Below are 15,544 nucleotides of genomic sequence, written 5' to 3'. Positions count from 1 at the left end.
AAAGAGCAGACACATACTGTGAGTGGAATCTCAACTGTGTCCTATCTCCATAATGGTTCCTGGTTGCAGCAGAAAACATAAGAGCAAACGTTTACTAAGCGCTTATAATGAATATTGATACTAAAGAGGAGGAAGATAAGGCACAGAGACATTACATAATCTATCCAAGGCCTCAGAAAAGCGAGTAGCAAAGCCAGAATCAGAAGCCTCCGTGGCTCTGAAGTCTAGCTGATAACTACAATGCTGTGTGGCTTTATATTAGTATTTCTCCAGAGTCTGATGAAGAAGGATTCAGCCAGCGCGCGCGCACACACACACACACACACACACACGCACGCACGCACACGCGTGTGCGCGCACACACACACACACACACACACCTCAAGTTCCAAACTAGCTTGAGATACCCTGTTTTTTTTAAAAAAAAGTGAGGGCTGGAGAGATGGCTCAGCGGTTAAGAGCATTGCCTGCTCTTCCAAAGGTCCTGAGTTCAATTCCCAGCAACCACATGGTGGCTCACAACCATCTGTAATGAGGTCTGGTGCCCTCTTCTGGCCAGCAGGCATACACACAGACAGAATATTGTACACATAATAAATAAATAAATTTAAAAAAAAAGTGAAAGCCGGGCGGTGGTGGCGCACGCCTTTAATCCCAGCACTCAGGAGGCAGAGGCAGAGGCAGGCAGATCTCTGGGAGTTTGAGGCCAGCCTGGTCTACAAGAGCTAGTTCCGGGACAGGCACCAAAGCTACAGACAAACCCTGCCTTGAAAAAACCAAAAAAAAAAAACCAAAAAAAAAAAAAAGTGAACAGAACAGTTAGGTACTTAAACACCAAGATGAAAGAACCCCAGTCCAAGAATGATCTGGGAAACTTGGGGTAGTCATCTCAAGAAACTGATCATGTAAACTAGGAAGTACAAGGCAAGGTATACAGTGCAGTAGAAATGCCCAGGCAGCAACTCTTCATGCCAATACACAGCATGAAAAGCTATTTAATCTACAGGGAGAGACTTGTTTGCCTGATATGTTTATGTGACCTTCAGATTTAAGAGTAACATCTTTCTAGACTAACGAGCATCTCAAACAGCCAAAGCAAAACCCTCCCTCCTCACAGCCCTTTTACACTACTGCTTTGATTATTCTCTATCTTAAAGGAAAGACAAATCCAGCTGCTGAAGCAATAAGCCTGTTATCCTCAACTCCAGTCACTGTACTTCCTTCCTTTCTCACACACACTCACACAAGCACTCAGACTCATATTCTTTTTTACTATTAACTGGAACTCTGGTCCTCAAGGCATGTCTGAATCAAATGGTCTCTTAACTGACCTTATTACTTTTTTTCTCAAGGTACTTTTAAAAAATGTCAATTATTACATTTTATTTATTTTTGTGGCAGTAGATGGGAGAGGGGTTGTGAGTGCCACAGTGCAACTTTGGAAGTCAAGTTTCAGAAGTTGGTTCTCCCCTTCCACCATGTGGGTCTTGGAGATCAAACTCAGGTCTTCAGTCTTGGTGGCAAGTGCTTTACTCTCTGAGCCCTCTCATTTGGCTCTTTGTCTCTTTCTTTTTCTCTTTCTCCACACATCTACTACCCTCCACTGGCTCCAGATTTACTCCTCTATAGTTTCACAGTTTTTTGACTAAGATTGAGTGTAGAATGTGTCCTTCTACCACAGAAATCTGACTGCACTGCAGCACTTACAAACTCTGCTCTCACAGGCACACACCCCCACACACACTCACAATGAGATCTGACACTATGCACATCATTACTTCCTTCATTCAACAAATGTTCACTGAACACCAACCATGTGTCAATCACTGGATTAGGCAGTGGCACAACAAAAAACAAAACGAAAGTTTCCCTGTTCTCCTCTCCTAAAAGGCAGAAATGGAACCACACACACGAATGTTTAGGGCTGCAACTGCACCCAGTACAACTTGGGCATCCTATCCAAAACCTGAACTCCAAAGTGCTCCAAAATCGAAAACTGGACATCAACATGAAGCCACAAGTGAAAAATTCTATGCCTGACTTGTGACAGATCTATCAAAGTACCGATGCATTAAAAATATCAGGTAGAATTACCTTCAGTCTATGGGAATGATGCATATGAAACATCAAATTTGTTAAACATGAGCCCAAGTCTTATACATATGGAAATATTCCAAAATCCAGGAGAATGAAAGTGAAATTTGAAACTCTGGTCAGTGTTTCAGATAAAAGAAAGTGTAGTGTAAAAACACACCAGGTTAAATATGCGGAGAGCTGCCACATTGAGCTACCTTCTCATATCTAAAACCACTGAAATATCCATATTAAAAGTAGTATATAAATTATATTTTGTCTCACCTATAAAAGAAAAACACCTGTACAACCAAGATGGCTTTGCAGGTTTCTATTGCTGTGATAAAATGCCATAACCAAAATCAATTTAGGGAGGGAACGATTTATTGAGCTTATAGCTTAAAGTAAATCATGTAGGGAAGTCAAGGTAGGAACCTGAAGGCAGGAACTGAAACAGAAGATCATGAAGGAATACTGCTAACTGGCTTGCTCTCCATAGCTTGTTCAGAACCTGCTATCTTATACAACTCAGGACTTCCTGCCCAGGGTTGGCACCATCCACAGAGGACTGGGCCCTACCACATCAATCATATATCGAGAAAATGCACTATTGACATGAAGCATATTTTAAACTGAGGTTCCCTCTTCCCAGACAATCCTAGCTTGTGTTGAGTTAATAAGGAACTAACCAGCATAGCAGGTAAAATCGCTCATTCTGTAAATCTGAGTACCTGAGTGATATCTGGAGCCCACAGTGGAAGAAAATAATGACTCTGGAAAGCTGTCCTCTGTCCTCTGAATGCCACATGCACATTGTGGCACATACATATCCAACACAATCTCAAATTTTTATATTCTCTTTTTTTCATGCACACACAAAATTAAAAATAACAACAAAAATAAACACATATAGACCACAGCAAGCTGAATGTCTCTGAGCATTTACTACAAACCAGATACCTTTTATGTAAGTTAGGAGATCCTACCAACCCTAAAGGTTACTATCTTTACTTAGGAAATAAAGCAATCAGGCATAGTGGTCACACCACTGATCCCTCACTGGGAAGGCAGAGGCAGGTGGATCTCTGTGAGTTTGAGGCCAGCCTGGTCTACATAGCATGTTCCAGGACAGCAGGAGCTAAATATAATAGAGAGACCATCTCAAAAAAAGAAAGAAAGAAAGAGAGAGAGAGAGAGAGAGAGAGAGAGAGAGAGAGAGAGAGAGAGAGAAGAGAGGAAGGAAGGAAGGAAGGAAGGAAGGAAGGAAGGAAGGAAGGAAGGAAGGAAAGAAGGAAGGAAGGAGACCATGACTTAAGGGCATGAGAGATGCCCTTAAGTGTTTTATTTCCTTTAACAGAAATTTCCTGCCCCCTCAATTATCCTTTAAGACCCTATTACACCAAGTAGTATCACCCACCCCATCCCTTCACCCCTCCATAAACACCATCACCTTCCTACTGAGTTTCCCCAATATTCCTTCATTCACTCTGCTCTAGTCACAGGCCTCTCTGTGTAACCAGTATACAGGGCACACCTACCATGCAACCTGTGCATCTGCTTGAACTATGATGACAACAATCATGGCATACGGTATCAGTCACGGCTGTGCCAAATATTCAATTAATATTTCCTCTAAGCTGGGGAGTGGTGGCACATGCCTTTAATCCCACTACTCAGGAGGCAGACACAGGGGATAGCTGACTTTCAGGTCAGCCTCGTCTACAGAGCAAGTTCGGACAGCTGGAGCACTTACATAGAGAAACCCTGTTTCAAAAGAACCAACTAACCAAACAAACACTTCCTCTAAACATACCAACAGCACCCTGCACTGAAGTGCACATTAATATTTCAGATGTCATTTATTAATTCTAACAAAACTATCTTCTCATTTTTCAGGTCTTTTATTGTTCTTCATGACGTTACCATGCATTTTTATTTTATAAAATCTAGTAGCAGCAGCTTTGTGTATCAATTAGTATGCACAACAGTCATAAAGCTATCTTTGCAGCAAAATAAAGCAAGGCAATCAAGCCAAGAAAGTGTCACAATAGAACTAGATTATACTAGTCCTTGGGTCCCAGAAGTAGAGTTTGTGAAATAACTATGGCAACAGCACTTCAAGGCACCCAAATCTCACCACACTTTGTTGAGAAACCATTCTCCATCTGGGCAAACACACACAAAGATCCATGTTGACAACCAGTTATCTAACTTTAACATAATATTCCAGTGATATTTTAAGCTCTTATCATGTTTAAAATCCTCAGTAACTACAAAGCATGTATGTGGCCATCCACTGCAGGATGCTAGTAAAGGAAGCGGACACAAACATAATGCAAGGCAGAGAAAACTATCATTTCTTATCAAGAAACTTTGCCTTAGGATTTTTAAACATTAAGCTCCATTTGACACAAGCATAAAAGAAAAAAAATCTTTTTGCCAAATTGCATTTACCAGCACCTCTGGCAACATACTTTGACCATGGCAAACTTCGCAGGAACTGGTAAAGACTAGGAGCAGAGGTGTCTGAGTCAGACTCTTTGTTGTTAGACCTTGCCTCACCACTTATTAGCCTGGAGAACTTGGCCACGTTTCCTTACCTCTTAAACCTCAGCTCTCCACAGACTTCAGCACAAAGCCTGTCACAATGCCTTAGCACACAAGGACAAGCACCATTTGCCGAGAGCTTACTGCCACTAAACTGAATTGTAGCTGCAAAGCTTCTGAGCTGAAGTAGAGCCAGAAGGAAGAGTTCTCTACCTAACACTATTTTATGCTCAGAAAAACGGCATTGATGGTTTTGTTTGTTTTGTTTTTTGAGACAGAGTCTGTGTAGCTTTGGAGCCTGTCCTGGCACTCGCTGGCCTTGTAGTAGACCAGGATGGTCTTGAACTCACAGAGATCCACCTGCCTCTGTTTCCCCAGTGCTGGGATTAAAGTCATGCACCACCACCACCTGGCGCATTGGCGGCTTTTATACAAAACATTTCTGAATCACCCACTGAGGTAGTGCTTTTCATTTTAGATATCTGTGAATAGTTCAGAAATACGTTATTTTTAAGTCATCTTATTTGTATAATTCTATTTGAAAGGAACAAGAATTTTAAAAATCCTGTCCAGTCCTGAGTGCTATTTATTCATTAAAGTCAAGCTCATTGAGCAATCAACTAAATAATTAACAACAGCATCACACATCTGAGTTCACCCTATCTGCCCCATTATACAGAGTTCCTTGACACTAGGTTATCAAGCAAGAGTTATGATGTCTTGGTCTTTGATGTGGCCAAAATGAATGTCACCTTCATGAAAATCTCTGTTCTAAAGGAACTACCAGAACAACCACAAATACTTGGAAATTACCAAGTCCAAGTCATTGACAGATGAGAAGCTGAGGTCACAAGCTATTAAGTCAAAAGGTCACATAATTACCGAGTGGGGAGTCAGAACCCAAGTCTCCCATATTTCTCATTCAGTGTTCTGCCACCTGGGCGACAGTGGATAGTTTACAAGGAAAAAGACTTACTCTGTATCTTAAAATAGTTCTACATAGTTAGGAAGAAAAAAAAAAGTTGACTGAAAACTTGAAATGTTTAATGAGAGTGCTAAATATAACCACAAATAAACATAACCCGTACCTTACAGTGAGCAAGCTGAAAGAGTTCCTAATAGCAAATTCAGTGGAACCAGCTAGCTAGAAGGGACAGTTCAGCAGAGGTAAGGAGCCCCAGGGTTAACATCACCACCAAAGCATCCTTCCACAAAGAACACACTTCAAAGCTGCAACACTTCCTGTTAGCCTCCTTTTGGAAGGGAAAAAGCAGTTAGTCCCATTCCCTTGGTATATTCCATTCCTTTAAAAAGCTTTACCAGCTCCCAAATGTCACTCTTTCAACAAATATGATTTCCATTTTCATCTGTGCCATGCTCTAAACAAGGCTTTTTTAGCTAAATATTCTTATTTCTATTCAAGTTGTGTAGGTATGGCCTAAATGTTATCAGGTCCAATTGGGCCTTAGGGTATTCTTTAAATATTCCCTTTCCCTTAGGCAAACATTAAAAAGAGTTTTATGTGAATATTTGCCTGCATTCATGTCTGTGTACCGCATGCATGCTTGGTAATCACAGAGATCTGAAAAAGATGTTAGATCTCCTGAAACTGGAGTTACAATTGAGAGCTTCTACTTGGGTGCTGGGAATCAAATGTGGTCCTCTAGAGGAACAGCCAGTGCTTTTAACAGATAAGCCATCTCTCCAGCTTCATAGACAAACTTATTTGGGGGATAGGGATAAGAAATGGGTTTCTTTTTTATTGAAAAGAAATTTTCATACTATATATATATTTTTATTTATTTATTTATTTATTTATTTATTTATTTATTTATTTATTTATTTTTTGGGTTTTTCGAGACAGGGTTTCTCTGTAGCTTTGGTGCCTGTCCTGGAACTAGCTCTTGTAGACCAGGCTGGCCTCGAACTCAGAGATCCGCCTGCCTCTGCCTCCCGAGTGCTGGGATTAAACGCGTGCGCCACCACCGCCCGGCCATACAATATATTTTGATCATGTTTTCCCCGCCTCTAATTCCTCTCATATCCTTCTCACCTCTATATCCACCAACTTTGTTTTCTCCTTCAATAAAAGCACACAAGCACGTGCGTGTGCACACACACTCACACCACACACACAAAACCTCACAAAAACGAAAATCAAAACAATCAAGCAAAAGACCAGTAGGACCAAAAAAAAAAAAGGAAAGAAAAAAAAAGAAAAAAAGAAAAGTCCACAAAACACCATCGAGTTTGTTTTGTATTTGCTAACTACTGAGTGTGAGGTCTACCCTTAAGGGTGGTTGATATATTCCAGTGAAATTCCACTGATAAAAAAACTGATTTTCCCTTTGCCAGTGTACAGTATCAATTGCAGGTGGCTTCTTGGTTAGGGGTAGAACCCTACTGTCCACTTGCTCCTCTCAGTGCTGGGACCCTGTCTGGTTTGTACTTATGCAGGTCTTATTGTCTATTGCCAGTCTCTATGAGTTCATATGTGCATCAGTCCTGATGTGTCCAGAAAACAGGCATTCCTTGGTGTTATCCATCACCTCTGGTTCTTAGGGTTCTTAGAATCTTTCTGTTTCCTCTTCTGCATAATTCCTGAGCCCTGAGTTGAAGGGCTTGATAAAAACATTCCATTTAGGACCAAGTGCTCTAGTATCTCTATCTCTCTCTGTACACTGTCTAGCTGTGTGTTAATTCCCACCAACTATAAATAGAAGCTTCTCTGATGTGGGTTGAGTGAGGTGCTGATCTATGGATATAGCAGCATATCATTAGAAGTCATTATACTGCTGTTCTTTTAACAGAATAATAGTAGATTTCCCCCTGAACTGTGACCCATCTAGGCTCAGGTTCTTAGCCAGTTAGCAGTATCAGGGAAAGGTTTCATCTCATGGAGTGGGTCTAGTGGGTGGTTACTCTCATAACATTTGCGCCACTGTTGCACTAGTATATCTCACAGGCTGATCACTGTTGTAGGTCTCAGAGATTGTAGCTAGGTGATACTGATGATTACCTTTCTCTTCCAGTAGCATGCAGAGTACCTTCCAGTACCATAATTGCTTGTCAGTAGGAGTAAAGCTTCTAGTTACTTCTCCACGTTCTATGATGTAAGTGTGTCTTCAGTAATCGGCCCTTACCATCAAACTGTACAGAGCAACCAATAGCCTTGGCTTTGGGGGGTTCCATGGGGTTCCTTTGGCCAACAATTAAATAAGACGTAGTCTGCTCCTGGCAAAGGAGGGTCTACTTGGTGGTAAAAGATGTCTAGTTGGTGCACTGTCTCCTATTATTTGGTGACTCCATCCAGAGTCCTTTCATATATGTCTGTATTTTAGGAAGCTTCTAGAGTAGTAGTTCCATATGGTTTTTCAAATGGCCTTTAGTGTTAGTGGTAACTCTCCATATTCCCTCCTTTACCCTTTTCTGCCTTCCCCTCCCTACTTAACCCTTCTCTTCTAGTTTCCCCTTTGTCCCTCCATAATACTATTCTCTATTTCCCCTTCTTTAGGAGATCCTTCCCTCCCTCCCTAGGTACCCAACTTGTGTGGAATGTAGCATACATACTGAAAAATTAAAGTTAACATCCAGATATAAGATATTTGTCTTTTAGGACCTGGGTTATGTCTTTCAGTACAATTTTTTTTCTAGCTCCATCCATTTACCTACAAATTTCAGAATATCATTTTTCTTAACTGCTTAGTAATAGTCCACTCTGTTAATTTTCATTATCCATTTATCAGTTGATGGACATCTAGGCTGTTTCCAATTTCTGGCTATTATGAACAGAGCAGCAATGAACACAGATGAGTAAATATCTCTGTAGTAGGATGTAGAGTCCTTTGGGAATATTAGGCAAAACAAAAATTTTTGTTTTTTTCAGTTTTTCAAGACAGGGTTTATCTGTGTAACAGTCTTTGCTGTTCTGGAACTCACTAAGTAGACCAGGCTGGTCTCAAACTCACAGAAATCATGTCTCTACTTCTACTTTCCAAGTGCTGTGGTTAAAGGTTTGGGTTTATGTAACAAGCAGACAGATGACTTTTACAAAGACTTGTCAGATGAGAACTTTTGGCCAGATACTTTCATTAGTTTTCAGCAGCTGAGATCCTGTGCAGTGTTAAACCATCTGATCAATTAAAAGTCACCACAGACCAACACTGCACACTCACCAGTAAGTTTCAAATCTGCATTGGTCAATCTGGTAACCACCATCTTTCTACATGAGACAGTAAACACTTGAAATGTGCTGGTCCACCCAAAGTGTGCTGTGAATGTGTACTTTCAAGGGATTCATACACATTTAATTCGGTTAAACTTTGTTCGGTTAAAAAAGAAACAGCCACTTGGAAGCCAAAGGCAGGCGGACCTTTTGAGTTAGAAACCAACCTGATCTACAGAGGACAGCCAGGGCTACACGTCACGGGCCTTAACTAGAATATTTTAAATTGCATTTGATCCTAGTGTGTATTACATTTTATCTAACAGTCCTGCTTCTCTGTACAACTACAAAATAAGAACCAATATTTATTTGATGATTCGCCGTGATGATTGACACCAAATATACACTAAAGCCAGAAAAATCACATTTCCACTTCGATACATAGCATAAGATACCATCAAGAAAAAAAGGCATGTTCTTAAAAGTTCTATTGAAGTCACAAGCCTTTTCACCTGTGTTAAAGGAAGGACTCAACCAAACAAGTAATATTTTAGACATAAAGAAGGAAATATAAAAAAGGATTAATAAAATACCATCTGTTTCTCAAAGTATCTTAAAACAAAAGCTGTGTTAAATTAATAAAAGATCTGGCCGGGCGGTGGTGGCGCACACCTTTAAACCCAGCACTCGGGAGGCAGAGGCAGGCGGATCACTGTGAGTTCGAGACCAGCCTGGTCTACAAGATCTAGTTCCGGGACAGGCTCCAAAACCACAGAGAAATCCTGTCTCAAAAAACCAAAAAAAAAAAAAAAAAAAAAAAAAAAAAAAAGTCTGCTTTAAAAAACACTATTTGAGTTTTTAAAATAAATATCCCAACCCCCAGGCTAAACAAACTTCTTAAAAATAAAATCTGTTCCCATAGCCTGGAAACTCCAATCACCCGGACAGAAGTAAAAATGTGTAAGCTAACATATGGAAAAAGCAATCCAGGCTTCCTAACAGGGCATTTATAATTAAATACCACACAATGATAAAACCTGCCAAATATTTGATAATCTTCAATATTATTACAGTGTAAATAAATGCATTATCGCCATAACTACCAAGTCTTAGCTAAAACTGCTTTCAAAATTCCAAAATACCAGAATACCTTCTCAACATCCAGCCAGTAAGAAAAAGGAGGGAATAAATGCTCAAGCATATTTTGAAGAGATTAAAATTAGAAATTGAAAACTCATAGCCTTATTAAAAATATGGCATGGCATTCTGCTTAACACTTTTAAAAACATCCCTGTTGATCTTCGGGATCACACTTCAAATATTGACAGGTTTTTTTTTTTTTTTAACCCCTATTTTAGAGATAATTTCAGGTTCAGACCTCAACTCTTCCAAGGTCACATTGCTGAAAAGGTACCAGAACAAGTATTTGACCCCAGGTCTTCTGATGTTCATTTAATGCTCTTTCTACTACAAGACAATCGTTTAAAAACATGTTCAGAACTAAACAAGCCTAACACAAAGGATTGAAGGATCAAGAAGGTCAATCTTAAAACTCCACAAACACCAGGGGTTGGAATCAGTTCAAAAAGGGAAGGGGAGAATAGGCTATTAAGAAACAGGAAATTATTTGAAAGGAGGATACATAAGTTAATGAGCTTGGGTGCAGCACAGCAGAACGACAGTCAGTATTCGAGTAAACATGCAGAGACTATACTCTTCCTCTGAAACGTGATATTTCACGGAGACTTAAACTTTTTTAATTTTTAAATCTGGGAACATATAAACTCAGTGGCTGTGCACAGGCCTAGCCATTTAAAGCTCAGGTTTGATCCCCAGCACTTCGAAAACAAACGAGCAACAATCTTTATGTCTTAGAATTTTACTCAAAAAATACTCAAAAAAAAACAATACGTCCAACTGGGTACAACCATCTCACGTTTTCTTCATTAATCACGACTAATATATTTCACAAAAAAGCCTATTTTAAAAAAAAAATGAGAATTCAGCATCCAGCGCCGCTTGGATAGCAGGTAAAGGAAAAGGCAGGGAGGGTGGCAATCCCAAAGCGTCTTCCTGGCCAAAGCATCCTTGAGAACAGGACAAAGGCTCCGGCAACACACAACCGGCTCAACCTTCAGGTCACAGGGACATTACTCCAGGTAGAGCAAATGTACCCACGGGGAAGCCTCGGGAAAGGGATTCCTAAGATGGCTCTCTGAATTCGCGCAAGGCGTGTGTTCCAACCGGTGCAAGGGAAACGTGGGTTCCGAGCGTGGGAACATCGCACTCCGGTGCCATCGCCGAGGACTTCCACGGTGCCAAGAGGAAATCGAGGCACGGATCGCTCGCCGGGAGGGGCCAAACACACCGCAGCCCCGCGCAGCCTGCAGCTCTGCGGAGGCCGCGCACCGGGTCCCGCGACCCCGCCCACGCCCGCCCTCCCGCTCGCTGACAGCCGCCGCCCCCACCTGCCCCTCGGCCTGCCCGCCCTGCGCGCCCGCCTGTCGCTTCCTCTCTGCCCAGCCCGCTTCGCGCGGGGGCCGAAGAACACGGCACCGCCGCCCGCACCCACCGGCATCATCGCGCCGCCGTCCGCCGCACCCTCGCCGCCTGACAGGACGCCGCTCCGGCCGCCTCACAGGCCGCGCACTCGCTGCGGCGCCTTGCGGCCCGGCTGTGGCGAGGCGGCGGCTGCGGAGAGCCGCGCAGCCCTTGCCCGTCCTGTCGCACCGCCCCGCGTGCCGCGTCGCCGTCCCTCAGCCGCCGCCGCCGCCGCCTCTGCCGAAGCCGGGCGCCTTCCGCCACCCGCTCGGCTCACCCTGCGGGCTGCGTAGGCCCCGCCCCGCGCGTTGCCCCCCCTCCGCCTACGCCACCTCTGATTGGTCCGATGGGGGGGGCGAGTGAGGGGGCGGGGCGTCTCCGTAGCGGCCAGGTGAGAGCGCGCTCGTGCGCGTCCGCGCTCTAGGCGGCGGGGGAGGGGCGCGCGCTGCGGACGCCGGCCCCGCCCCCTCTCCTGCAAGCCTGCCTAGTGGGTGTTGGGGCGCTGAGGGATCCCCGATCCCCGAGTCTACGAGACTTCGGCTCAGGGTCACCTCGGACGAATAGAAAGGGAAGGGCAGAGAGGGAAGGGCAGAAAGGGGTCCCGCAGAGTCGCGATCGGCGGGGACTCACCTCAGCTCGGGAGGCCAGCGACGAGTTGGCCGCCGACCTCTGACCGTAACGAGCCCCCGGGGTGTCCTGCACGGCGTAGGCTTGCCGGCCGGAGCCTGTGAGGCCGGCGCAGGGTGCTTCCTCTACATTACCAGACTGCATGCCGCTCAGTGCCTTGGGCCCCAGGGACCTGGGTCTCCGCCCCGCGTCCATCGCAGCCTGTGCCACTTTGGCCTTCCTGGACCCAACACACAGGTCTCGGCTTTAGCCCTTCACACGAGCCATCCCGCGCCTAAAGGGCCCGTACCCACCTGCGTCAGTATCCTTGGAGATCCCTCTGGCATGTCCCAGGGCAGGGTCCAGTCTGTCTCTTCAGGATCCAGGTCTGTCCTTAGAACTCTGTCTCCCGTGTCACTTTTGCTTCCAGCCTGGAAGCCTGAGTGACAGAGCCCAGAGCAGACCCTCCTCAGAGGCTGCCTGGTCGGCAGGCACCCTTTCTGAGCGCTCCACTTGGTGCCATTCTCCTGAACCCTGACAGATGAGACACAGCGGCTGATGAACTGCACTGGACTTAAACTTCCATGAGCTTCCAGAAACATGAAGACCGTGGGTGACCCCAAACACAGAAGGGGTAGATCACCTTTGGAAGTACCCAGCCCCGAGAGAGGGCAGCAGATGCTGATCAGGGGCAGTTTGTAGTCTCTCTGGTTCTCTGAGTGGCGGAAGGCTGCTAAGTGGGGGCAAAGAGAGGGAGGAGGCCAGAATTACACCAGCCCCCTCATGGTCAGACACGCCTGTGCTTAAGAGGCCACGGGGGTTAGTGATTGAGAGCGTGGACTTTCCAGTTGAACAGACTTGGTTCAACATCACTGCTGACACACCCTCCCTGATCTTAGGCAAGCACATCTCTGTCATAGGATATGGCAGGATAATAATAGTACCTCTCTGGGGGAGCCCAGGGCTGATGTATGGAACGCTTCTAGCAGTTTGTGGCCTGTGCCAGTTGCCCTGTGAATTCTGTAGTTAGGTTATCGTTAGCAAGCAGCTTTAGTGTATAAATGTCCCTAGGGTTTTAAGACTTAATTCATGTGAACCATGAATGACCAGTGACACATCCTTTGTGGGAGCAGGGTTTTAAAAGAAGGGGAAGTTTTGGAAATGAGTGATTCTAGATTAGATGTCAAGAGCCCTGGGCCCCAATTCCAGCTCCGCTCTGCTTCCTGTAAGGTCTCGGGCAACTTGACCACTTCTCTGTGCCTTGCATTCCCCGTCTGAAGCAGAAGTGGGGTCTGATTCTGTCATTCCTGGGGCCGTACAGTCCTGACATGCTAGTGCCATGGGTTGGGAAGAGACAGATGTTGACTCACGTATGCCCAATGAAAGACAGGCCGAAGAGAAATGTCACTCGCTCTCCTAAGTGGACCTTGACCACAAGGTCTTACTTTTAAAAAAATGTATTTTGGGGATTGGAGATACATGGTCCATTGGCCAAGAGTACTAACTGTCTTTCCAGAGGACTCAGATTTGATGGTGGCCCACAACTGTCTATAACTCAGTTCCATGGAATTAACATACTCTTCAGGTGGGCACGCACATGTGGTACACAGAAATATATACAAGCATCATAAACATAAAATAAAAACAAATCTATGTTTTATTTTATTTGTGTACATGCTCTGTGTATATTTATACATACATGCATTTGAAGGCTTCAGAGTCTGGCTATGAGCTGCCTAACGAGTGCTGGAACTTTCTTGATCTTCTGGAAAAGCAGCAAGTACTCTTAACCTCTGCACCATCTCTCAAGCCCCTCACTCTTATCGGTTGGACTTGTGGGCACAGATTAGCCTCTGCCTGACCCTGCAGCGATGCCCCCTGCATCTTCCAGGATCACCTCCAGGCAGTTTTTACCAAGCCAGGCTGGCCAGTAGCTCTTCTCCATCCCACAGGTATCAGGCCCCATCTCCTTGTACCTCAACAAAGACATTGAAATTGGCCCCCCAGGCTTTAACATCCCCCAAGTCCCAACCATTTCCAACTGCTCCTGGAACACAGACATACAAATTCACCACAAAACCCTCAGTATCTCCCGTCATTTACGCCAGAGTTCATCAGACACTTACCAGAATCGCATTGATGGTTGAATGCAGGCAATAGAGTTATATAAGATGTTCATATTGTTCAAAGATGCATCCTAGAATATGTGAGAGACCTAGACTACAGTTGGATTCAGAGGGAAAGGACCAGGCAGTGAGGAGCAGACGAGATGTAGCCGGTCAGTTCTCTGTAATCTGGGTGATGAGTCTGTGGGGCATGTTGCACTTCTCTCTTTGTGGATTTTGAGTATTGTATATTAAAAGTGATTACCTATCCTTCAAAGCCCCTGAAGAAAAGCAGCATATATTCACACTTGCATACTGAATTTTTGGGAGAGTTCCATAGAGGACGAATACAGGAACCTGCAGGTGGGGACCAGAAGTGGGTGCACCAAGGACAGATGGAAGTCAGATAAGACTTTGCACTATTAGGCTTTGTTTTGTTGTTCGTTTTTAATAAATTTCATTTTTAGAACAGTTTTAGAGTTGGAGAATATTAACACCTCCCTTTCCAGCTGCTCCTCCACTTATTGGGCTTGTGTTCCAATAAGCATGTCTACACGGAAAACGTCATTTGTGGAAGATGTAGCAGGTATACTTGTAAGCTGTCATCTTAGCAGTCATCCACAGAACACGAGCCATTTCCCACGGTGACCACACAGCTGACAGGGAGTTGACAGCTTTCCTGCTGTTCGGCATCACCACAGTGTATTGAACCGGACACTCCCAGTCCACAGAAAGACCCAACTTCAAAATGTGAACTGGGGTTTCGGTGGAAGTCACATCCGCTTTGCAGCCCCATCAAGTAAAACATTCTTCAGTGGAACCACTGTAAGGTGTGGTCCTCTGAATACTCTTCCTGCTCAGTTTCCTCTGATTATCATTATTATTCCTACTGTGTGTGTGTGTGTGTGTGTGTACATGTATGTGTGTGTCCAGAAGGTATGCACACATGTGCAGCCCAACGGTTGAGGCTGGGTATTAGCCTCAATTGATCTCCATCTTATTGCTTACAATTATTTTTAAATTTTATTTTATGTGCATGGGTGTTTGCTTGCATTTATGTCTGTACATCACATGTGTGCTTGTGGAGGCCAGAAGACAGCACGCGACTCCCTGGTACTGGAGTTCCAGATGCTTGTGAGCCATCATTTGAATTGACCCCAGGTCCTCTGAAGAACAGCCAGTCTTCTACCTTATTTTTTTAGACAAGACCTCTCACTGAATCTGGAGCTCATTGATTATGATCGACTAGCCGGCCATCAAGGATCTACCTGTCTCCCCCTCACGGGATTGCAGGTGTGTGGGGCTGTGCCAGTTTTTTTACATGGGTGCTGGAATTTGTCAGGTCCTGGTGTTTACAGGGTGTGGTAGTTTGAATGTAATTGACCCCCATAATCTCATAAGGAGTGGCACTATTAGGAGGTGTGGCCTTATTGGAGTAGGTATGGTCTTGTTGGAGGAAGTATGTCACTGTGGAGGTGGGCTTTGAGGTCTAATATATGATCAAGCC

At 44.3% G+C, this 15,544-nt stretch overlaps 1 protein-coding gene across 1 annotated transcript in view; it reads right to left on the bottom strand.

The window, feature by feature from the left end:
• Ppp1r13b (protein phosphatase 1 regulatory subunit 13B) overlaps positions 1-11,611 on the bottom strand; it is an 84,912-nt gene extending 73,301 nt beyond the window's left edge. The window contains exon 1 of the mRNA XM_057782883.1: positions 11,358-11,611. Within this exon, the coding sequence (XP_057638866.1) occupies positions 11,358-11,366 (9 nt within the window). The 5' untranslated portion in view covers positions 11,367-11,611. The remainder of the gene's footprint in view (positions 1-11,357) is intronic.
• Between the last annotated feature and the right edge of the window lie 3,933 nt (positions 11,612-15,544).

Source organism: Chionomys nivalis, chromosome 10, assembly GCF_950005125.1.
Source record: "Chionomys nivalis chromosome 10, mChiNiv1.1, whole genome shotgun sequence".
NCBI lineage: Eukaryota > Metazoa > Chordata > Mammalia > Rodentia > Cricetidae > Chionomys > Chionomys nivalis.
The sequence above is the reverse complement of the archived record's forward strand: the minus strand, read 5'-3'. Positions and strand labels throughout refer to the sequence as shown.